The 26,018-nt window shown below is 45.1% G+C and overlaps 1 protein-coding gene across 4 annotated transcripts in view; it reads left to right on the top strand.

Moving 5' to 3' along the window:
• LOC138511252 (protein unc-13 homolog B-like) overlaps positions 1-25,646 on the top strand; it is a 2,171,549-nt gene extending 2,145,903 nt beyond the window's left edge. For all 4 annotated transcript variants that reach the window (XM_069626798.1, XM_069626797.1, XM_069626799.1 and 1 more), the window contains one exon: positions 8,757-25,646. In XM_069626798.1, the coding sequence (XP_069482899.1) occupies positions 8,757-9,042 (286 nt within the window). In that variant the 3' untranslated portion in view covers positions 9,043-25,646. The remainder of the gene's footprint in view (positions 1-8,756) is intronic.
• Positions 25,647-26,018: the final 372 nt, after the last annotated feature.

Below are 26,018 nucleotides of genomic sequence, written 5' to 3'. Positions count from 1 at the left end.
CTCAGAATCTTGGGGAAATATGTCTTGCACATGGTCAGCTCGTTAGACTCCCTTTGTGCTTTTCCTCCATCTCTTGAAATAGCATCCTTGGTTCCAAGCCAATGTACTCCTCTATTTTAGGAGGTAAAACAACAACTTCATCATCTTTCCACTTTAAGATCCTGGGCCCATATATGTTAAGGTAGCTGGGTTGATTGACATAAGCAGTCGTCCATCTTCTTCTAATGGTCGTCCGAAACGTTAAATATATACCTCTATGTACTCTTCTACTGTACGTTTCAATGTATTTACAGTTTTTGATCAGTCACTTCATTCTTCTTTGTGTTCATGATTACTGTATTGTGGGGTACATGTTTCCCTTAGTGCTTCAGTTACATACTCATCCTTAAGTATTTTCATATCGTTTCAGCATAGGTTTTCACACCTTCTTTTGCTGTCCTCGGACTTTGTTTAATGCACTTCCATCTGTTCATGGCTGCATTTCGATAGCTCAGCAAAGTGCATCCTTCTTGGTAACCTTCCTCCACTGTCATCTTGAGGGTACACTCTGAAGGGTTGTCTGAATGCATACCGTCTCTCATTGACTCGACGAGGTGTAGAATCATTGCCAGGATTCAGGCATGGGTTCCCCACCATTGCTCTTCGTCTGTCATCCCAATATGATGGTGACAAGGGGGCGGATCTAGAGAGAAGGCGGGTAACTCCTCCTCTACACCATGTCATGTTTTAAGTTGCAGAATCATGTTATGCAATGCCTTGTTCTGCTGGGATCAATGTGTGCTTTTCCCAAAGCTAAATGCTCGTTAACTAGAATGTATCGGAGTGCTACTGTATTTGGGAGAGTGTGGGGGATATGATGTTGCTTTCCATCTATACTAGCTGGATTGGTCATGTTATGTTGAGATTTCATTATGATGCTTTGTTTCAAATATCTAATTTTGAAGCGCCTTTGAAGTTGTCATAAAACAGCAGCTAGCAACACCCTAAAAACCCCCAAAAAAGAAAGAAAAACCAGAATTGAAGACTAGGAAATCTAATGTGTAACCTAGATCATACACCCCTGTTTTGACTTAACTTTCACAAGATGTCCTCTATTAGCAAGACACAGCAACTGCAGCCAAGGGTGAGCAGGCTAGTCAAAGGCAGGATTATGTAAATTAACTGCCATAAGCATTCAGCCTAAGAGGATTCCTGTCTCAAACAGTAATATAACCATTACCTTAAAGCCCCTAGCAGAACTCATGAAACTCTAGGAAGGCCGGACTGGGACTTCTGCTACCAAGGAATCTCTGGCCGAAATCCCACCCTCAGTTAAATAGGCCCATATTTCCTTCCAGTTTCCCGTCTATAGAACCTGGTAGTTCGTGGTTCAGAGGAGTGAATAGAGGGCCTTTGGCAAATTGTATTCTCTTGTGCATGGTTTCTAGTGCACTTGGCTCAACATGACACTGTGGAATGTTCAGAGGTTTGACCACGTCCAACCCATAGACGGGCTTACTGTTCTTAAGCACTTTGCTCACAAGCCTAGGGAATTGTTTGCCATGACATAAATAAATGAGGATACAAAAACATTTGAGTTTCTTTGCTCACTTTTCAGGGAGCTGTTGCAAAAATTGGCAAATACGGATTTCTGTCATATTACCCCTGCCAAAGGTTGTTGGGGGCCCTAGGGAAGTGAAGGGCTATGCTGCTCGTGTTTCCTTGGGCATGGCTTCAAGATGTACCTTCTGCTTCGGAAAGGTTGTTTTCAGTCGGAAATGGTGCGGCTTGTTCATCTCATCTGCGTAGCATTAACACCGCAAGAGCATCAGCACCAACAATGAGGGCAACGGCTTATACGTTTGGAAAAGGAAACTGAGCGCACTTTATCCAGCGCTGCTGATTTGGAGATGAATAGGTACTGTGATAACTGGTTTTGTTTTGGCCTGTGGCTGGAGGCGGTTTCATCTAAATTCTTGCTGATGTATTGGAGGGTGCGTTTCAATACTGGCTGGTTGTGTTGTATTGCCTCATCCAGTGACACTCATGCACGTGTCATATTGAAGAGCGTGTCGGATATATTTATGGGTCCAATGTTCTCTCAAGAGCATTTTGGGAAAACGTTTTTAAATGGCACTGCATTATACTGTAATTTTATCTTGGTATGTTCCAGTTATGCAATGTTGCTTTGTGTGGTTTATAGCTTGAAGTGGATGTGACTGCTAGGGACGGGTATGCCCAGACGTGGGTCCCTAGCAGTTCGGGCTGGACGGCCCCTTTTGGGGTGGGACCAAGCCTGATTTGCATATGGTCTTTCCCCTTCTGTAATGGCTTGGCAGGTGAAGAACAATGGTCTGGAGGGTGCCCAGAGCAATGCCAGTGGTTAAGATTCATTCTAAACCTTCCAGCCATCACCTCTTTGTTTTTGCTTTGCATGAGGGCCGATAATGAAGATCAGGCAAGCCAGGCAACGCTGTTGTGATTGCGCTGTAACGCCTGTTGGACTGTGTGTTTAGTGCATTCAAAATCACTCAGATCCACGTTTTCTTGTGGAATTGGAGCAGATACATCCTCCAGAGTTGGAAATGTTATGAGTCTTATTTCGTTCCAGTTACCATCCAGTCTCTGATACACAGTTCATTGTAAATATCCAACTGTTGTGGTGGATTTTTAAGAAGAGGGGGTCAAAAGAAAAACATGCCTGTTGGGACCCTAAACTATGGTCACTGAGGGTTCTGCGTGATGACATATTACAACCCTTAAGATATGCTCCAGGTAAACAGATACTTAGCCAGCCTTGTGAAGACGCCTGTCATAAAGTAGGAAAAAAGTGTGTCGGGTCCAGAATGAAGATGGTGCCTAATACGCACCCTGGAGAATGTGAAAGACATCTCCTTGTGAGCTGTAACTGGAGATCCGTTAGAGTATGTCAAGTCTCCTATGTAAAGTTGGGTCCTTGATACAATAAGTTACCAGGAAACACCTTGGAGGAATTCAATAACACTTCATTCTAGGATATGGCTGGGAATCGGTTAGTGTATGTCATGTCTCATTTGTATTGTCCATAGGCACACTGGCCCGAGGGCAATAAACATAGTTATGTTAGCGTGGCCAAGACTATTGATTAATTATGGCCATGTTTATCGGTTTTGAGGCGGAAAATCCAATTTTGTTCGCGTTTCAGTAGTAACGCTTGCATATCACCCCTCCCACCCCCTCTCCAGGGGCACACCACTTTTTCAATTACAGACCATTTGAGGTCTGTAGGAGAATGTTTAAGTTCACTGACGTGTGCCACTATCGGGGCATTCTCCCTCTGTTGTCTGATGCACAGCATATGTTCTTGGATCCGCTTTTTGACCGGTCTAGTGGTCATGCCGATGTATTTAAGTCTACATGGGCACTCAATCAGGTATACTAATTTGGAGGTGTTGCAATTTGTGCAGTGTTTCTGTTTCTATGGTGTGTGTAAACCGAGGTCTAGTTCTTTGGTCCGATTTGTCAAATTGCAGACATTACATTGGCCGCATGGCGAATGGCCTACCGGGGCCACAGAATCCCAAAGTAGCCCTTGAAGATGCTGACCATCAGGTGGTTCGTAAGATTGTATCAAGATGTCACAGAGATTTTTCCTTTTCTTTATTGCGAATCTGAGGGGTGGTAAGATGCTGTCCCCGGTATTCAGTAAGGGCCAGAGCTTCAGAATATCCTTTTTGATTGTATTGGTGTTATCGGAGTAACTGAGAACTGCAGTTATGATCTGTTCCTTTGTAGGTTTTTCAGGTCTACTGTAGTGTAATCTCATGTGGGATGTTACGGGCTTGCTTCCTTGCTTCCCTAATGATCTTTCAAGGGTAGCCTCTTTTCTGTAGCCGATCACTTAGAATGTCTGCTTGTGTATCGTACGTTTGGACTGTGGAGCAGTTCCTCCTATAGCGTAAAAACTGCCCAAAAGGTAGGTTTTGTCTGTCGTTGGTGATGAAAACTGGAACGTTCCGAAAGGGAATTACGGTCAGTGGGTTCCCTGAATATGGTAGTTCATAATGTACCATCCTTGGCACGAATCTCTACGCCCAAGAAATGTATAGCCTCCTTACTAAGGCAGTATGTACATTTTAGATACCTATTTCTAGAATTAAGCCAGTCTACGAAGATGGAAAATGCCTGTTCATCTCCAGTGAAGACTACCATGATATCCTCTATATAGCATCTATAGAGTGTTGGCTGATTACTATGTGGATTATCATCGCTATACATATATATATATATGTTGAGATTCAAAGTTAGCCACATACAAGTTGGCCAGAGATGGCGCAAACGTAGCGCCCATGGTGGTCCCGCAGCATTTCTTATAAAAAGTGCCTTTGTTCTTGAAAAATGTTCTTGTAAGGGCTATTTCTGCCAGTTGGCGTATGAAGAAAGGTGGAATTGGTAAAGGTGGAACGAGTTCTTGTAGAACTTGATAAATAACTAATAAGGTCTCCATTTGTGAAATTTTGGTGTATAGGGCCTCAATGTCAAGTGTGGTCCGAAATTGAGTGGTGGGATTAAATTGCAGACCATGCAGCATGGGTATTTTATTTTTCAGGAAGAAATCGACATTTTGTTATAATGGCTCTACAATAGTCAATTCCTGCCACAATAGGTCTACCGGGGGGAGGAGAAATACCCTTGTACACCTTGGGTAAAGCATAAAATGCTGGAGTTTTAGGGTGTTTAGGGCATACAATTTCTGTCTGCTTGGGGCTGATGTATCCCTCGCAGAGTACATCTTTACAATACTGGGTATTAATACTCTTTTTGTTGGTCGGGTCCCCTGCTAGAGGCTAATAGTTGTTCCAGTTATCCAGGAGGCTAGTGACCAAATGATCATAGTCTGTAGTGTTCATTATTGTTATGGTGCCACCGTTGTCTGCTTGTTTAATAACTATGTTCTAACATTCTGTAGGGTTTTAAGAGCATCACGTTCCATCTTGGAAATGTTCTGAAAAGTGTGTATAGATGCCCTTTCAATCTCTTCTATCTTCTTAATCAGTGCCCTCTCAAAGGTGATGGATTCAGCAGAGCTGACAGGGGGGATAGAAGGTGGACCGTGGGTGGAGGCCTGTCCTGTCTCGTGCCAGGTTGATCTCTTCTGTTTCCTGGTGGGCTCCCAAAAATTGTTTCAGTGGTATTTTTCGTACCAAACGGGCTATCTCAATTCGGGTCTCGAATGGGTCATGAAAAGAGGAGATTACAAAACTAAGCCCTTTTTGGAGCACAGTTAATTCTGCAGTTGTTAAGTTATAGTTGGAGAAATTCATCACCAGTAATTTTTCTATTGTTGTTGGCCTCTCCCCCTTCACCTGGTTACCATATGGGAGTTGTGGTCTTGACCTCCCCCTCGTCCGTTCCCTTTGCCAGGCTGATATAAAAAAGGCTTTCCTCCTTGTTCTTGTCCTCTGGGGTTAGTACAGTCTTGAAACTGCACCCGTCTGTCTCCAGACTGATCTCTATTCCGTGACGGACTCGGTGAGCTTTCCACCAGAGGTGCAGGTCATGCGTCATCTTCGTCACTTCCACTTGAAAAAGTCGAGGCTATTGGGGTATTCTTCTTTCTATTCCTGCTGGGTACACGCCACTTAGTAGCTTGACATGATCCAGTGTTGGTTTGTCCATCTTCATAATAACTATCCAAGACTTATGGATAGGTCTTCTCATGTGTGAACGATGTGATGTCCTTTTGTAACTTTACAATTTTCTTATTAAGCTTCAGCTCTCTGAAATCTTTCATTAGTTGGTCAAGGTCTTCAAGATTTTTCTTGTATGTGTCGAGAGCGGATTTGGCCTTCAGGCTGTCCATTTTTAGTTCAGTCTCAGTCATCAGCTTGATTCATATGGATTTCGCTGCGTTGATTATCAAGATCAACCAGTCCCTTGTGCATTTGTTAGCTATATAGCTCCAATCCTTCCTGAATTGTAGCTGATCAAAGAAGATACGTTGCTCTATTCGTATAATCAATCCGTCTGGTGCTGTTTGCGCCCGTAAATACTCAGTCATAAGTATACTGTGCAATTCCGTGCGTAGAATTTTCTTCCTGAGTCCCTCTATTTCATTCCATTCATCCCCTCCCGCTGGTGTAGGAGGAATGGGAATTGTACCGATTAAGGATGGAGCTGCCAATATAGTGTCAACCAATTCATCGGCGAAGGCTAGGTAATTGGATTCTGGCGTGGTGTTCACATTTATGTCCATCAGAATGCGAAAAAGTGTGAAAAACAAAGGCAAGTAATTGTTCAAAGAAAAGTGTGGGTAGGGTTGGTCACTCAAGAGTCGACCAAAACGAGTGAGAATAAATCTCCTAAGCAAGCCCACGGCTGCCGCTGTCAGAAGGGCAAAAATCACATAGTAGGGTGCCTTTGATTTTGCAGGGTTCGTCCCGGCTTTGGTATTATAACACAAAAAGGGACACAATCCCCTATTTATTTAACAGTAGCAACAGGAAGTCACGTTATTCCAAGGTGGCCCTTCCGAAAGGACCAATATGGAATAATATCAGTGAATGGCCCAGCGTGCAGATTGCATACAAAGAAGACAGTAGGATAGAATGAAATTCTATTTAGAACTACCTAGATACCCTCTAGTACTGGGTTGCGCTGGTGTGCCGCTTATCTAAAAGTTGATAGCATACGGAATGGAAGATTACCAAAATTCTAGTATGCAACTGAAAACAATTTAAGATTTTCAGGCTGAAGCACTCTCCTCCTCGATGGGAGAATATGTCAAACACACTGTATAAAAGATGCAATTTGAGGCGTGACAGACAGTATTAAAAGTATTATTAGAACACACCCACAATAGGTCAGTCTACTCATGGTAACAGTACAACTTTAATGACCTGTAGTTCTAATCTAATGCGTAATGGATGTTTAGTCTGGAGGGGTGCGCTGTGTCTCAATGCACCTTAGTTGTTGGATGTTGGATGATGGTTGATGTTGGTTTGTGTGTTTTGGTGGCTTTGTCGAGTGGTGTGTGTCAGGGCTGGTTCCCTCGCTGGAGTGTCTGTTGTGGGCCCTTGACAGATTTTGAGTGGACTGTATGGCTGTTTGGCTTCTCTGTAAGTCGTTGAGAGGACGAGTTAGGTGGGAGAATTTCTTCTCATTTTTCTGCGGAATGGAGCGTGTGGATTTTCCTAGTTAGCGGTTGCTTCAGGCTAGAGTTGGTTTATATTATCTTTGGTCGCTTTCCTTTGTGGTTTCCCTATTTGCATATTTCCCTGCCCGTTCTTTAGTTTCTGTGAAGGTGGGAGATATGTTATGTCTTTTGTCTCCTTGCTCTGGCCCCGTGTGGATGCTTGCTTGATGGAATGCCTGATGTAATGCGTGGTGGAATGTTAGCTGTGGAATGTTTTGATGCGAGTGCCCCTGGGTGTTCCATGAATATCAGTTAGAGTGAGCTACTTGTAAGAGTGGAGGCCTGTGGATGTCTTCCTATGTATCCTTCATGTACCTTCTACTTACACCCATGAACCCACCTCTTGTGTCACCTTGTAACTTGGAACCTAGTAAAGAAGCTTGTTCCCTGCCTGTTACATTGTACTTCTTTCAGCACAAGAGTACATCTGAACACAGTGCCGAATTAACAGCTTGTTTTTAATATGCTTATGCTATTTAAGGTCTAGTGATTTAGTTGACACCAAGGTAGCACAAGGAGGAAACCTTGTCCATTGTCCCTCCCGTAACTAATATTGGTTTCTGAAAAAGAAGGGTGTATCTCTGTGAGAAGAACCCCTGAACATGTTGGAACTGGAAGACTCCAGATTCAGAATTGCATTCCGTCCCGTGAAAACCCTGCCTACAAATATTGCCCTGGGCATCGGAAGATGCCATCTTCCAAAAACAGATGATTAATCCAGTTTCCTTTTCTCAATCAGGTGCAGGTGGCTATGTTTGGTATACTCTACATTCCTTGTGGGTGGGGTAGGCTATTTCTGGCATAATATACTTTGGGGTGAGGGGAGGCGGCAAAGGTGACAGCCTCATACTTTTCCAATGTTGATGCAGGTATCAAGTGAACCCTCCCGGTTGGCACTTGCCCACCGCCTATCAAGGCCTTGGAGTGCAAGAGATGCCCTGTTCTGTAGCTTGTACTAATTGGTTTGTGGTGCAGCACGAGATATGGATGGAAGGTGGGCGGGGAAACATGCAGCTATTTCTTTTTTTTTTATAAGGAACATGATTTGAAGAGACTATGCTTTCCATTGCTAAATAGTGGTTTTATGAAATAACGAAATTGAAGTAAGATGTAAAGCAAGAACTATGTAAATCAATGAATGAACTAAAGCAATTTAAATTATGGATTTAAGGGGGGGCAAATATATTCTGATTGTTTCAAATAGGTATGTGAAATCTATGAGCACACGTATAATGTGTGATATTTGGTGCTACTCGGATGATCAAAGTATTCTTCTGGAAAAGCCAACCACGTTTTGAAAGAATCCTCCTTCCGTAGAATGTTCTTGTTAGAGTACTCCTAGCGATTGAAAGGGGAAGATTGAAACGATTGCACCATTTCTTGCATCTGAAGGAGATGATCTACTTTCATCAGGTCCTATTTATGCAGTTAACTCTGGGCAAGGGATGGGATTGTAGGTTTAGAGGCGTCTTGGCGAACTCCTGAAAATACTGTGGTGATCTCCTCTGAAAGATTGTGCAATAGTCAGACATTTGATGTGCTAATTTTAAGAATGAAAAGTTCCTCATTTCCTCTATCACATGTCTGACTGCTATTATTTCAGCATCCTGGGGAATGAAGATGGGCCCGACTGCTACGAGCTCCAGGTCTGTGTGAAGGACTACTGCTTCGCCCGCGAAGACCGGGTGATAGGCATCGCTGTGATGCAGCTGCGAGACATAGCAGACAAAGGAAGCTGTGCCTGCTGGTGTCCGCTCGGTCGGCGGATTCACATGGATGAGACGGGGCTCACGGTCCTCAGGATCCTCTCCCAGAGGACCAATGATGAAGTGGCCAGGGAGTTTGTCAAACTCAAGTCGGAGATTCGCTCAACGGAAGAAGGGACCTGACAGGGGCCCGCTTGTTCATTCGTCCTTGACTTCTCTCCAAATCCCCTCCAATAATTTATGCCTTGTGCCAATATGTGCAACTGTTCAACATTTTTTTCTATGAGTAATTATGAACGATTCCTTTTTTTCTTTGTCCAAGTTCAAATGGAGCACGTTTTTGTACAGGAAATGATGCAATTGACCAATCTATATGTGAATTATTTATTTTTAGTAACTGGATTATAGCTATATCAGAATATTACTTGTAAACATTTTATTTGATATTTAAAAAATGTTGCTCTGATTTATGTACATAACAAATTTTTTTATCCTAAACTGATCTTTGTACTTGGGGTTTGCAGTCCTTTAGTTTTGTTCGTAAGAAGCACTGTGATTCCATCCTTAGAAGCTGGCAGCTGTAAAAACAAAAATTACAAAAAAAGTTACATTAAATGTTAAAATCCTAATGTATTTTTCAGGGGCCGGTTAGTTGTCCTGGGTTTCTGCATCTCACCTCTCATTTTTTTTCTCATGGTAGAGTATGATAAAAGGCTTATCAATGTAATATTCACACACTAGTGTAATTTGAGAGGTAATGGGTAATGTCCACGTATTGGCTTAAGTAGAGGGAACTGGGAAGCACTGCACGCTCTTTTATAAACAATCCTGGGTCCCAATCCTAGAATCGCCGCTTGACTCTATGTGGCCAAATTTCTTAATCTCACTTGCCAATAATTACTTCCAAGATGAACGTGAACGTCCATCACCAAGTAGTAAATTATGCATAAATGATAGAATCTGGCTGAATAAAATATAACTAAAAACATTGTCCCACCTTACACAAGATTAAACACTGTATACCATCACAGATCATCTTCTCCATTTCACCTATGGATTTTACCATGAAGCACTTAGCCACATAGTTGTAATATGTTAAGAAAAATATGTTTGGCTGCTCGAAACACCCAATGTAGTATATTTGGGTTTCCATTATGGGGGAGGGGAGGTGACAAAGTTGATACAATTGTATGTAATTGCACAAGCAATGTGTACAAATGGGGTATTTTAAGTGGACCTTTGCGCTTCCCTCGTATCTCCCCACGCACATCCACCTCGCCATAGCTGAAGGTTTTTTAGAGGGGAGAGCATTGGCTTATGGAAGCAGGCATGTTTTGCCTGCTGGTTCCATCACCATGCCAAGGAAAAGAAAGGAAAAACAGTGATAGTTGCATTTTCCACTGGAAACATTTGGAGTTTTCCCCCCATGGCCTTTTGACTCTTTGATTCACCTTATATGCTGTTTGGTACAGCTTGTCCGCACTGTCTATTTACATAAAATCTAGGGGGTCTCCAGCATACTGCATTCATATGCAGTGTGCCCCAAAATGCCATGGATTGCTGACGGTCCATGCAGTGCCATCCAAACCCCAACAATGGAGGACTTCATGCTGGATTCAGATCACCATGCTGTTGCTGCTTTATGTGTGGAGCGAGTGATTGTCTGGCGCTCGGAAGAGTGTGTCACTTACTTTGAATTAATGTCATTCCAGGAAATACTTTTTTGCTCTTTTGCAATGACTTTGTCATAAGGATGTTTGAAGAAAGTCAATGTTCAATAGGAGTTACAGTGCAATGGAAATGTGAGGATTGCTGTGGGGTGAGCCCCTAAGCCCCTATAAAAATGTGGCATCCATGCCAGAGAAAAATTATTTATTCATACTGAAATGCATCCACTTTTTTTGAAATCGCTGATTCAGTTAAATATATATAGTTTGCTCTGTGACGTCGTCTCCTGTGCATGAGTGTCCCGTGCCTGCTCTACTCCAGGCTTTGCTCTACTTCAGGGCTGTCGCTCCTAGATACACTTGTTAATAAGCACCACAGCTCACTATAGAAATCACCATAATCAGCTCTTTAGTTGACATGTCAGTAGCCCAGATCGTCTATATATAAAGTAGAACTCATATTTTATTTATTTGTAAAATCACAGGGTGCTTCGTTTTCATCCAAATGAATTGCTTCGTGGCGATTCACTTTGAGGCATTTACTATGAATTTTATCTTTTGTCATTTTTTTTATTTTTTATTATGAGGGCTTCTCCCTCCTAATCCCTCCCTACCCAACTCCCTCCCACGCTTCCCATCCTGCCTGTATACCCCTTTATCCAAATATACATATTTCATGAATTCAAGTAAGACGGAACAGGACCTATTTTCAATTCTTTTCCTAAGTAAGGCTAACGCAGAGCCTTACTTTGCACACCTTATTTTAATATATTATTTGGGCCTGTTAATCTTAATCAATTTAGCTATAGATGTTAAATCTGGTTCAAGCCTAATAGCTTGAATTGGTGTAGAATTAGTCAAGCCCAGTATCTTAGGCCATATTACACCTTCAAGAGTATTTGACCAAACATCGCAGATATTATTTGAGGTCTCCAGAGCATAAATTAAACTAGGCACTATTTTTTGTCTATAAATGGTAATCAGCCCCACAAGACTATATCCAAATTCACTTTGCGCAAATTTCTTGATGGACAACATAATGGTAGAGGCTTTGGACCCGCGTTTTTTTAACAGTTCAGTCTCACCTTTATGAGCAGCAATCTTGTACGCCAAATAACAAAGGTTATCCACTTTCTCCAAAATACCATCTCTGGTATAGTTAAGCTTTGTCGCTCTCCTAACTTTCCCTAACCTCCTAAAATTAAATAGCGGTTCCTTCACTTAGACTGTGCATTTCTAAACAAACCGCCAAGGAGGGGTGAAAAGTGGGCATCTCAGAGGCCCACAATCTCACTCTCTTTCTAATGCAATGCACAGACGGGTCATTACTAACCCGTGTGTGCATTAGGATACATTGTACTGTAGTAACATGATCAGCTTCGGCACTGAACCAATTTCCATCCCCCAAACAGAGAGGAAATTGATTTTTCTAGGGAGTCAAAAAATGCCCAATTCAGATATTCTGAAGTATTTCTGAGAATCTGCAATTTTCCATTGAGCTCACTGTTCTAGCATCAGAAAACGCCTCATTCTGGGCAAGCCTAAGAATTCTGCATGCGCTAATTGCAATGAATGCTTTCCAGAATCTGGATAAACCAATTAGCTTCCCTCCCGCCCCAAGGCTCCCTTTTAATAGAGTGTGTAAAACCTGGAATGATCTTATACCGTTGTAATTATTCTCGTCACGTTAGATGGCTTGTGTTTGTAGCCTTCACAAAGGGTATTTCAGCTTCCCAACGTATTCATCACAGATATCTTTAAATAAAGGATCATTCCAATCCATCCAGAAACGAGTCTTTGTTGGTTTGCAAATGTAAATATTAATTGCATGGAAAATAATCCTAAATTTTCCTAGTTTTGACTGCCTTTCGCAGTTGCAAAGCCATGTACGAAATCGCTTCTGGAATAACCTTCCACCATGTTTTTAATAACTCCTTATGCACTTTGCTTCTTTAACACGTGTGTATATATACATATATTTGTTGCCTAATTGTATGCTATACAGGCCAAACCGCAAGTCAATGTCGGTGATTTGGTACTGTGCAAAGACTTCCATAGAAACTCTCCACAATTTCATCCTCACCCAGAATATTTACTGAGTCGTCCTTAAGGTAGATCTTAATTTAGAAAGTTGGCGTTGGATAGGAGTGCACAAGGTCTGCGTTCCCTCTACTTTTTCTTAAAATGCTTATTTTTCAAGTTTGGCATATGGCACCAGTCGTTTAACACTCTTAACGCGTAGCGACGCGCATTGGGAAGTACTGCGCTTTGTGAGAATATGATCCAGACTAGTAAGGACAAGCGTGTCCTTGTTAGTGAATTTTTCCGGTGCTGTGAGAGGAACTGCTCCGTTCCATTAGCTTGTCTTTGACGAAAAGAGAATTCCAGGTGTCGTTCTGTGGCAGCCACCCAGGATCTCATACCTTGCAGATCTCAGGGGTCGAGTCAGGTCGTGAAGAGGACACGAGATGCCTTTAAATGCTGCTACTACAATTTTATTTTTTAAATCCAGGCTTGTTTTGTTGGTTGTGCTGGATCCATGAATTCAATATGCTTCTGTATTTGTGGTTCCTCCTCTGTAGCTTGTTCCTCCTTCCAGTTTGCTTTGTAAATTGTTTGCAAAAGACATTTTTTAAGGTAAGATGTGAAGTGTTTGTGGTGATTTCACTTATTCTTGTACCCTTTCACCGTATATGTGGATTATGTTTTACACGATTTCCCTCCCGTTGTGCGGGTTTGGCTCCAGGGTGTTTACACATGCGTTATCTCAGGACCTAGCCAATAAGTAAGGCCTTGATCCTGTGTACAATCCAATCGGCTCATTTCATTTGCCTATATATCATCTATGTTCTGGCTAAAGTGGAGTGGTGCAGGATTGTACAGCTTGATCTGTTTGGTTATACCTAGCGAGAGAAATAGTCTGTTTCGTGTCGACACCCTTTGTGTTAAAACTATCTGCATGGCCTCCATCTTTTCTGTCTTTAGTTTTCAAAGTTCTTATACTCCAGTCTTGCAACCCGGCACATGGTTTTCTGAATCTGCCATTTTAGTTACTGGTAAATGTACTACTGTTCGAGTTTGCATGGAACTCTTCGGAATGCTCTATGTATTACCACAGGTTGTGTTGCCATCAAAACCTATGTTTTCCCGCTGGCAGTGCCTGGTGCTCTGCTTTCATTCTTTTGCAGCTTTTATGCAATGTAGTCTTTTATTGTTCACATGGCTCACTGTTATTTGTGCAGCTTAAGAATAGAGTTTAAAGAACCATGAATACAATTGTGATATTCGTCAACGATTGGTTATCATCATGATCTTCGAAAAAACAGACTGCTTGCTGGTTTATCATAGAAGCAATTCATCTGTGGCATGCAATTGTCTTAAGCTAACTGGCTAACCTGTCCTGATCTCATATCCTCAAAACTAGTTGACTGTACCATGTTTATAGACAAAACCCAAACATATTCTGCCTAAAAGCAGGCAAACACCCCAACATACAATGGAGAGTAAAACTACACCTAACAAAAAAAAGAGGAAACCAACCCATAAAAGAGACTGCTTCCACCCACGCAGCTCCACCGACGTGTTTGGAACAGTGGTACAAGCAGAGCAGTGCAAAACAAGGCTCTATCTTCAACCCTGCCTGATCTTTCCCGCTTCCACCCACACAGCTCCACGGATATGTTCAGAACAGCAGTACAAGCAGAGCATTGCAAGACAAGGCTGTACTGTTAACCTTGCCTGATCTCCCCCACTTCGACCCACACAGCTCCACGGATATGAAGCAGAGCAGTCCAAGACAAGGCTGTACAGTTAACCTTGCCTGATCTCCCCCACTGCTCCACGGATATGTTTGGAACAGTGGTACTAGCAGAGCATTGCAAGACAAGGCTGTACTGTTATCCCTCCCTGATCTCCCCCAATTCCACCCACACAGCTCCACGGATATGTTTGGAAAAGTGGTACAAGCAGAGTCGTGCAAGACAAGGCTGTATTGTTAGCCCTGCCTGATCAGAAGAGGAGCTGTGAGGTAATAATGCATCTTTTAATTGGCATGAAGTACTACGTTCTAAGAATTATGGATTGCAAAAAGAGATCAGTTTTAGAATTCAAACATATTTTAGCTGGTTTTTACTCCCTTCAATTAAATTTGACATCCAATAGGGAACAAAATACGTCCACTCCAATAACATATCTTGAGCCCCGTTTGGAACTGCAAACAAAAAGGCAATACTGTGCTAAAATTCTGAACGGGGATTTCTGCATGCTTGTTCTGCATCAGGCGGTGTGGCATCTTCCTGCACCGCTGCTTCTTAAAACCTTAAGATTTTCTTTTAGTCGATACAAACTGCTTTCTTCATATTAGGCATCCTATTTTGGGCTGTATCATTAGCGTAAGCCACCGCCCAGCCACCATTTTACTTATCAGGCTTGTCTTCCTCTGTTTTTTCTCCATTTCGATTGGCCAATGAAATACCTTTACCATCTTGCTCTTCTGTCTTCCTGAGTGTATGCGGCTCCGGGAAATGCTTCACTTGCGGAAACCGAGACTGCTTTCAGGCGTCCCTTCACTCCTCAGGTTGTCTTTGTACGTCTCCAACTAAAAGCGTGACTATTGAGGACCTAGGGTGGACCACATGGATTCATCTTCTACCTCTTGAGCTTAAACATGAGGCCTCAGAGATTGCTCTTTGCCCAACTTGGGGTCAGATCTACCTGTACGCGTACGGTACACCTCTCTATCTTAGAATCTGCACCGTCTCCAATATCCAGTAACTAAAATTATGAATCACCAAGCCTAGAGGTTCAGTGACCGTATCAAACAAAACCCAACAAAAAACGAATCATTCATTTGTAGCAGCAGAAAGGCCCTTATGCTGTAGTGGCTTTTTGACATGAAGCCGGGTGGATTTGCACTTTAGCGTCCGCAAATGCACGATCCTTCAGCCTTTGATAGGAGATCTTTTTTAAAGCCCTCATAACCAAAACACACACAAAACTTTGTAGTATCTCTATATCTTGCCTTTCAAGCACAATTAAACCCTAGTACCTTGAATCAAACTTCAAAACCAACATCAAAAACCTGCTTGTTTCCCAGAATACTTTTAAAGAGCAACCTGACACTCTGCGGCTTGACTCATCAAAGAATGAAAAACATAGAGCTACATGGTGTTGGGGGTCTGTCAGTGCCCCCTGCTCATGATGCCCGTGAGCCCCCAAACAACCCCCACAGACTCAGCCTGGAGACGTCTGCTGTGTTCGGGCTCCCCGGTCGCACTACCGCGGCCAGGAATGCCCCCTTTATAGTGCACGCAGCGAAGTGCAACATCACTCCGCAGCGTGACCTTCCCTTAAAGGGGCAGCACCACACTTCTTCCTTTTCATGAGGACAACAAAATTCACATCAACAACTCAAACAACAACACATCAACCACTAGAACGGGAAACATGTCACCCCGTGGTACCCCTTTAATCACAGCTGCCCTGGGTCCCCCTTATGACTACAGCGACCCGCGGGTCGTTCAGGATATCTGTCCTACCACGTAATCGGTGAGGCGAGCATGTTTCCCCTCACCCTGTCCTCAGGGGGTACCTCCTGCTCACCTCTGGCACGGGAGATCCATCAGCAGGCGTTCCCTCAGTGGGAGACAACGGGCAGGGTCCAGCACCTCCACCCTCATCGGGTACCTCCATACTGTCCTGGTCCTGGGATGTGTCAGTCCTTGTGTGACCCAGTCTCTTAAAGAAACTCACGTTTCTGGTGACTGACGACTTGCCATCGGAGGCTGTCACCATTGATCCTTTCACGGCTACAACATCCAGTCTCTCTGGTTCATAAGGGAGGGACAACTTCCCATGGGGTGCCTATTTCTGATCAGCACCTCATCTCAAGGGGCCCAGTGTTGGGGGGGAGTCGTCTCCTTGCATTCTCTTGTTCGGTCCTCAGCCGGCGATCACGCTCCACTTGCTGGTCATCGAATACCCCAGGTTCTTTCTCCAAAACCTCTGGCAGCAGTCCCTGAGGGCACTGCTTGAACAGGGCTTCTGCCGGTGCCAACCCCGTTGATCTATGGGGAGTAGACCGGTAGACCCTCAGAAATTAGTACAACGCTCTTCTCGGGCACCAGCCTTGGCCTTGCGCTATGCAGAATGTCTTGTTCAAAGTCTGCATGAACCTTTCTGCCTCCCCGTTGGCTCTTGGCCAGAGCAGGGTGACCTTCCGATGTTGGAATGTTGGACCCCATATACGTCCATCAATTCCGTGAATGGCGCCCCGTTGTCTGAGCATAAGGTATGGGGAAGACCATGGGAGGCGAAGACTTTCTCTAGGGCCACCACCACGTGCTCAAATGCCACAGAGTCAATGAATTCCACCTCTGTGTATTGGGAGTATTCGTCCACCACCACCAGTAAGTGTGTGCCCTGCGTAGTGGATCAAAAATCCGCGTGTACTACCTCCCACGGGCATGTTCCTCTGGGCATTGTCTCAATGGCAGGCTCTCATTGCACAGGGGACGGTGCCTGGCACCAGACGCATGCGGCCACATAATCATCCACCCGCCGTTAGAGTTCAGGGAACCACACTTTGAGGCATAGACGGGCCGTTGTCTTCGCGGCCCCTTGGTGTCCTTGATGGGTGAGACTTATTACCTCCTGGATCTTGGCTTGGGGGACGACGATTCGGTCGCCCTTCAGCAGGAGGCCTGTGGTGGAAAATGACAGTTCTACCCTCACTTTCCACAGTTGTTCTAGCACGTTGTCTTCGCGGCCCCTTGGTGTCCTTGATGGGTGAGACTTATTACCTCCTGGATCTTGGCTTGGGGGACGACGATTCGGTCGCCCTTCAGCAGGAGTCCTGTGGTGGAAAATGACAGTTCTACCCTCACTTTCCACAGTTGTTCTAGCACCCATTTTGCTTTTTGGGTGCGTCCGGCCAGAGATTCAAGCACCGTCTTCCATGACCCCTGTTGCATAGTGGTCAACACTCATCCTGGGCAGTTGCCGCTTCGAGCTCCTCCAGTGGCATGGCTTTCGGGGTGGCTGCTTCCACCACCATCTGCACGTGGTCATCCGCTTTCTCAGCACATGTGTCCAGGGCATCTTCGCAGGCACTCCCTGGATGGCGAAATAAGTAGTCCGCCGCATTGTTGGAGCCGGGGTCTATACACCAGCGAGACCCCGTAGTTGAGGCGCGCGAGCTTCCATCGTTCAATTCTCGCCAGTGGTTTTGACGATGACCCCGCCAAAATGGGAAGCAAGGATTTGTGGTTGGTCACAACAGTCCCAGGCCAGCCTAGGACGTACAGCCTGAAATGCCTGCACCCTCGCAGGACGGCAAGGGCCTCCCGCTCGATCTGGTAGTAGCGCTGTTCGGTGTCAGACAGCGCCTTGCTTGGATATGCCACGGGGCGGACGCTTTCATCGGGGCTGATCTGCGTCAGCACGGCCCCCAGGCCAAACGGGCTGGCATCCACAATTATCTCAGACAGGAGTGCTGGGTCCAAAAATGCCATTGTCTTCGGCTGTGAGGGTGCCTTTAATATCTTCAAATGCCGCCTGCTCGAGAGGGCCCCACTGCCATACCGTGTCTTTCTTGGTGAAGGCCCTCAAGGGCTCCGACCTGGACGCTAAGTTCTTGCTGAATCAGAAAACTCCTCACCTCGGACACATTCTCCGGTGGTCGGGCCTCTTTAATGTCCTCTACTTTCCTGGGGTCTGGTGACATGCCACCCTCCTTGAACATGAATCCAAAGAATTCGATGGTTGGCCGTAAGAACTCACATTTTTCCCAGTGGAGGGTAAGGCCCAGTGACTGCAGCCGCTCAAAAGTCCTGGTCAGCTTGCGCACATTTTCTACCTCCATCTTTGCGAATACCAGGATGTCGTCGCTGATATTCAATACCCCGTCTAGGTCAGCCAGGGCACCTCTGATGATATTTTGAAATACAGCGGCTGCCGACGACACCCCAAAACTGAGTCTCTTATACCTATATAGGCCTCTGTTGGTGGTAAAAGTAGTTATGTGCCTCAACTCTGGATGCAGGACGACCTGATGGTATCCGGCCCTGAGGTCAAGCTTCGAAAAGAAGCGAGCTCCTTGCAGCTCCGCAATAATGTCATCAATGGTCGGTGTGTGGTGTCGCTCCCTCCGTATGGCTTTGTTGGGGAGCCTAATATCGATGCAAATGCTGAGTCGGGTTGTTTCGGTTTCCTTGCCACCACTATAGGGGACACCCACGGTGTGGGACCTTCCACCTTTTCAATGATGTCCAAGTTAACTAAATCGTCCAGCTCCTTGTCCACTAGTTCTCTCAGGTGGAAGGGCACTCTCCGGTGTTTCAAAGCGATGGGCTACACGGACTCATTTATGTGGAGCCACACCGGATCACCAGCCATATGTCTGATCCCTTGGAACAGGCCAGAGTATTTGTCCAGCAGGTCGTGAATGTCTTCCATGTATACAGAGTAAGCAAAACTCACGATGCCCAGGGCGTCCGCAGCGGCACAGCTCAGCAGCATGTTAGTGCTCACCAGCGTCACGTAGAACCTTGCAGTGATCTTTGATCCTGCGTGCTATACTTTGGTCACACAGGCCCCATCTAGGGGAATTGGCTCGGACCCTCCGAATGTGAAAATTCGAGCTTTGGGGGTGACCAGCTTTGGTGGGACGTCCATCGCATCGTAGTGTCCTTGGGCCATCACGTTAACAGATGCACCCGTGTCCACCAGCACCGGGACTGGGGACCTGTTCACCGTGACAATGCATTGTGGTTGCCATCAGCTCTTCGATTTGAGGGCCTCCACACTCGATACAAAGAAGATGTTCTCCTCGTCTTCTTCCTCTTCCTCGTCCACCTGGGCACCTTCTTCTCCTCGGTCTACTTGGGTCACATTCGGTGGGCGAGGATGCAGGAAACCAGACCGTACCGGGCCTCTGGGCACCATTGTTGGCAGAGATGCTTTGCACACCCTTGCATAGTGCTTAGCAAGGCTGCACCGCCCACAGGTTTTGCCTACCGCTGGACACTCAGCAGTGTGGGGCAGGTCGTAGCCACACTTGTGGCATGCATCTCCAGCTCTCCCGCCCCTGTCGCAGAGGTTTCTGCTGGGCCTCCTGGCACCTCGGCTGCCACGCCCCACTGCACATACCTCCTCCGTTTTCACTGGGCGAGTTCCTGCTTCCATCCTGGATGCATGTGCTTCCGAGACTTCATGGCAGCGCCCAAGCTCCAGGATGCGAGCAAGGGTAGTCCCTGGTTCCCTCAGCACTTGTCGCCGTAACTTCCCCGACGAGCAAGCCTGGATTAGGAGGGTCCTGATCATGTCATCAGGGTCACCCCATGCACACGCCAAAGACAGGTGTTTGAGACGACCATAAAAGTGTCCAGAGTCTCATCTTCCTTCTAACGAGCCGACAACATTACAAACCTCTCATAGTCTGCGTTGGCTAATGGGATGAAATGGTTATGGAGAGATGTTTTAGCTGCATGGTACGAGGCACCAGCAGTCTGGAGTGATTCAAATATTACCTGCACCGCAGGCCCTGCAGCATACAGCAGCGTCACCAGCTTACCGTCATCATTCGTCTCCATGGTGGCCCTGAAGTACATGTCCAGGCGGTCGACCCACCGTTTCCATCTGGGCCCCAGACTAGAAGGAGGGCCTGAGACATCAAACTCTGGGATTGGCGTGAGCGCCGCAGGGGCCCGCATTTGTGCCATGACTTGAGGCACCGGTTGAACAGCTGGTTGTGCCACAGGTAGAGGCTGACCGTGAGGCAGCTGTTGGTCCACAGGTTGCCCACCGTCTTGATCAGCAGGTGCACTCATGGGGTAAAGCGCACAGGCCCCCCTGCACTGGGGCAGAGCCGCAACTCACCCAGCCAGCACAGGCCTCAGAGGCCGTGGAGTACACCAGTCCAACCACTCAAAAAGAGCCAAATGTCCAGACCTGATGATGATCTGTAGCAGGCCCTGCACTCCCTAAAGTCCACCAGTCCAAAGTTCTGACTTGGATTCAGCAGCTGGTCATGATGATGATGAAGATGAGTATCTTCCAGCTGCAGAGCTGTGTGGATGATGCACAGTCCAGCAAAAGTGTCCCAAAAATTGAGCCAGGGAGGTCCAGGGATCAGGCAGGCCTCAGCAGTCTTCCCCCAGCACCTTGCCTTCACTCGGTGTAATTCGCCCAAAAATCCCCCAAAAAACATTTGGGCATGTGTAGGCAGATATAGCTGCCCGCTATCATTGTGTCCAGAAATTATGCCTGGATGTCCATCACGGGCCCTCTCGGAGCACCGTGAACATCCACTGTGGAATAGTCAAAATGGCCGCCTGACGCGTGCTAATCACCCGGCCGGTGGCATGGAAAGAACGAGCCTCCTCATCTGCTGCGCGTAGAAAAATGATTGTTTTCACTGCCGGCCCCGGACGACAAACCGGACTCGTCACTGTTGGGGGTCTGCCAGTGCCCCCTGCTCATGATGCCCGTGAGCCCCCAAACACCCCCCACAAACTCAGCCTGGAGACGTCTGCTGTGTTCGGGCTCCCCGGTCGCACTACCGAGCCGGGAACGCCCCCTTTATTTATAGTGCATGCGGTGTAGTGCAACGTCACTCCGCCGCGTGCCCTTCCCTTAAAGGGACAGCACCACACTTGGCATCCTCCCTGATGAATGTACACTGACTTCATCAAGCATGCACCGCCTACTGTATGCACTGCACCTCCTGTTAGGCTGTAACATATAAAAGGTCTCCCTCGGCAGAGTCAACTCATCTCTGTAGGCCAATCCAACACAAGCAGCCACTACATTGGCAGCCTCAAAATCTTTCAAAAAGCAAAGGACAACAAAACCAGTCTGCTCATGCTATATACCCTGGATGTGCCACAACATCCATATGCTTATCATATTGCTCCCTACTCATCGGTATGTCAAGAAAGAACTAAAAACACTTCCTTCTTCAACAACATTCTGCGTCTTGCCTTGAGTTTTGATTTTAGGGGTTCCGATCATGTTGGCCTGTCTACCTCTCATCTGGTCTGTTGGTGGATTAGTCTACTCTTCTATAACCATCTCTTCATCCAGGGAAGCATTATTGCCCTGGGTCTCTTCCTGTTGAACTACTATCTTCATTGTCAAGACGCCGTCATATGCGCAGTAATTATTTATTTTCTGTTTGGCTCTTTCTTGGATGCTTTTGAAGGATCCCGTGAAGGATGGGACAAATGATTTCCAAAACCGGAATACATTCCTCCCTCAACCAGCTCCTAATTCCATGAAGTGGCTACTAAGACAGTACAAATGGAGATTGCCCAGACATTGTGCTTCACAACATTTTTTTGATGCTGCAGGAAGTTATGCACGCTTTTGTCCAGGCCTTTGACCTCGCAGTCCCATCTCAGCCAGCCGAGCTTTTGTGGGCTATAAGCCTCAGTTGTAGACCAGTCTTCCGCCTGCCTGGAATAAAATGTATTTAGTAACTATTAAAGCCAAGTCCTTGGATTTAAAATCCAGAATACAAAATATGAACCTTTTATTGTGTCAGATCATCTTCATCGCAATGGCTTTCACTCTCTCCCTACTCTCCCTAATTGTACTACTAGTTCATTAACACTCGCCTGCCCCCGCACTTTTCTCAAGCCCCGACCAGACTGCAAGACTCTTGAACTTGGGGTTTTCATAGATCATCTTCCAGCCCAGGCTGCTTCCCACTCAGTAGGTGAAGTTTAAAAGAGGCTGAGCACAGGGCCGGAGGACCTTTTCCTGCTTTGTGTGGTGGCGTAGATATCCTGTATTGATGCGCTTCGCTCCAGGGTCAGCATGAGGATACTTTTGTGGTATCCATCTTTTTGCTGGGGGTTGGCATCTTGTGACCGATCACTTGTTGCTTGGACAGTGTGTAGCATTAATGTTATAGTATTTTCTACTTGTATCTCTGATACAATTAATACCATAAGATTTGGTTAACATATGTGTCTTTTCAAAGGTGTGTTCTTCAATGCCAAAGCTAAAAAATTCAATGAAAGGATTCACCAAGCTAAATTCCAGAGTAAAGAAATATTCACTATACTACAGGAGCTAGAAAAATGCTCCTGGCAATAGTCAGGAACAAGAAAGCAATGCTTGGTGTCAAGCAATCCATGACGCCTTCTCCAAAACAGAACTACTGATAGTTGGCACTCCACAAAGGTTAAAAATACTAGAGACTCAGTACCAAAGTTTTAAAATGAACAATAACAACATTCTGGTCTCCGAGCATGTAAAAACACTGGGTATTTTTATGGACTCTCACCGTTCCTTCAAAAGACATGCATCATACTTAAAATCTATGTGCGCCTTCTATTCCAACTTGTTATAGCAAATTCGCCCATATTTATCTAAGCCCAGCCTTGCAGTGTTTGTTGGGGTTATAATAAATTCAAATTGGACTATTGTAATAGTCTATTGATGGGCGCTTCAAAATCCGATATAACTAAAATGCAAACCATCCAGAATGGAGCGGTCAGGGCCGTCAATGGGCTCAGCCGACGCTCTAAGATTTCTACTGCCAGGAGGAATCTCCACTGGTTACTGGTCGGACAAAGAATAAAATTCAAAGGCGCAGTTATGGTCTTCAAATGTCTAGCAGTTACTGCACCAATCTATCTTTCTGACAAAATAAAGAAATCTCCCATCAGGAGAAACTTGCAGTCAAATGATAACCACACCTAGTCCAACCCTGTCAACTTCTAAAAAGAATTGGCAGTACCAACTTCAACTTCTGGGCCCCGACGGTCAGGAGCACACTCCCTGTAGCCATAAAAAATGTGATTCCATGAACACATTCAAAAAGCAACTCAAGACCTGATTATTTGACGAAGGCACAGCATAATCTGCGTTCACTCCAGTCTGCTTTCGTGAAGATCAGCACCTTGCCATCTCACTGGCCCTATCTTTGTTTGTCTGTCCTGTGAGCGCTCTGAGGCCCGTGGGCGAACGCCGCTATATAAAAATGATCATAGATAGTTATTGTAATTCGTTCTTTCATCCATATTTATCAATGTGTTTTGGTTTGTTGCCATCCATCTTAAACCTTTCATATCCCCACAGCTCATGGAATCTAATCTAGGTTACCCCAAATGAACTACTTAGAGTTGAGTATTTCAGTTCAGCTCCATCAATACAGAAACATTAATCTAACAGTTTCAAATGCCCCCTACTACAAATGTGTGTGTACAGTGCAACCTTTTAGAAACTTGCTACACTGCTAAATTAAAGTGCAGACTTTGCTAATTTTCCTTCTAGATCATGATTGGTGATTATGACAAGGAGGCGGCATACCTATTCCATATTTTCAAAGCCATTGAAAGAAAATCTAGAACTGCAAAGCTAACATTCTGTGCTACTGTTGTTAATAATTAATATTATTGTGTTTAATATCCTGTGCATCGTTCGGTCCATTTGGCTACAATCAGCATGTCGAAAGGCTGTAGCTCCTTGTTTCGGGAACGCTTGTTCTCATCTTGCACAACTGAAAAGGTTGGTCTCTCTTTCAATTTTCACATTCATGTTGTCATCTTTTTCTGAAATGCTAAACATCTTACATGTTCATTCCCCACTTCCAACTCTACTTTTTCTATCATTCTTACCATTCTAAAATGTTCTTTCTCAACACAAGCGTTGCGCTTGAGCATCAGCCATCTTGTTTAGTGTTGAATTTAGATTTTAAAGACTCTGGGCCTCATTCCGAGTCAGGCGGTAGCTGTCCTGGAAAAACCGGCAGGCTGCCGCCAGACCCAAAATACCATTCTGCCTCTGTGATTTCCGGAATCACCAGGGAATTACAACCCCGGTGACCCGGTAATTCCGGAGGCAGAATTCTGTAAATCCCCATTCCCATGGTGTCCCGTAGGACTCCCTGGGGATGGGGACAATGGAAACACTGGTTCTGTCTATGATGGAGCCGGTGTTTCCATTTCCGCCTGCAAGCGGGGGGCATTACTCGCGGAGTGACACCTGCCGCCTGCAGAACTTGGAATCAGCCAGTCCGGAAACAACGGTGCAGCGGATTTACCGCCACCGTTGTTTCCGGACCGGCAGGGTCATAATGAGGCCCTCTGTGTTCAGCCTCTGCTGTTCCCGTTCACTGTGTTTAGTTGCTGTAAATAGATTCCCCTTAATTCATAGGACTATGGTCTTTACTGAAAATAAAATCCCCTTTGAGTCTAAAAACCATGGTATACATTTTACAATAATGTTCCTTTGATATAAATTAGTCTACATTAAAAGATTACATTAGAAAAACGCTCCATAATGTAACTCTCCAGAAGCAAAAACAGATTTTTGGAAACATCTGACCATTTTGTCAAAAACACCTTTATTTTATGTCTACTTTTTGAGTTGTGATCCGTCAAAGTATCTCTCCTGTACTACATCTCTTCATGGTTGCCACATGTTTCTTGGGGCCGAGTCTGTCTTCACTGGAACGTGCCATAGTGTCTCTTGCTTCACGTTGCAATGTCATGGGGTCATTTAGGAAAGCTGCCGGCTTGTTGGTCAGTTGGTAGCATGGTCAATAAGCAGATCCTGGGCATTGCCCTACTAATGTGGGTGTGAGATTTTGCATACAGTCATCAATTGTCCAATCCTTTCTTGGTGTGGTAGGTTTCTTCTTAGGTGATCTACAGAAAAGAAAAGTGGAAGGGGAGCTAGTCGACGAGTACTTGAGCCAAGGGCTTCAATTAATGCAACTTGCATTGAGGACGTTGGATACCTCCAGCGGGAGCTACTTCCTTACCAATCGCCTTCGACCTTTAATCAAAACCATTCAATTTGGGTGCGAGCGGCTTGAGGCACTTATACGATATACTGTACTAGACTGAATCAATGAATGAAACGATTGCATGAGTTATTCTTGTATTTCTTTTTGTATTTCTCTCAAAACCTTGTACAAATGTATCAAATCGATCATGTATTTTGCTGGCATGCTTCATAGAATGATATGTAAACCCCTGTTTTCTTTTTGTTATTGCACACAGATGTATTATATTTTAAAGCCTAATGTAACATTTAGATTTCTATTTAATGTATGTGCCATTGTTTGGAGAAAAAAAGGTTAGTGTAATAAATTCTCTTTCAGCAGCATCTGTTTCTCAAGTTCACTCTTGTATCTTATCTGTGTCTGTTGTACAGGAGCAAGAGTGGCATCACCTGCCTGCCACTGAGCATCTATGAGCCTCATCTCTGTGGGAGGCACCGTTTCTGTTCCATTTGTTCATGGAGTACACGCGTTTGGCCTTCGGACAACCTCTCTAACGTTGCATATGTTTCTTTTTGTGTGTAACCTTTATTTTATTGACACTATTTGCAGCGGATACACATACCTATGTATGCAAGTAGAGTCAGATCTTTATTGGCAAATGGTATTACATATTAAAGATCTACCCTCCATCTCTTGTCCTCCCCCTCCAACATTGATCATGTCTTAATCCCATCTGAAAAAGAGGTACGGGCACC

The sequence above is a fragment of the Ambystoma mexicanum genome, chromosome 6p, assembly GCF_040938575.1.
Source record: "Ambystoma mexicanum isolate Mex_15411 chromosome 6p, UKY_AmexF1_1, whole genome shotgun sequence".
NCBI lineage: Eukaryota > Metazoa > Chordata > Amphibia > Caudata > Ambystomatidae > Ambystoma > Ambystoma mexicanum.
This window is presented reverse-complemented; position numbering and strand designations above follow the sequence as displayed.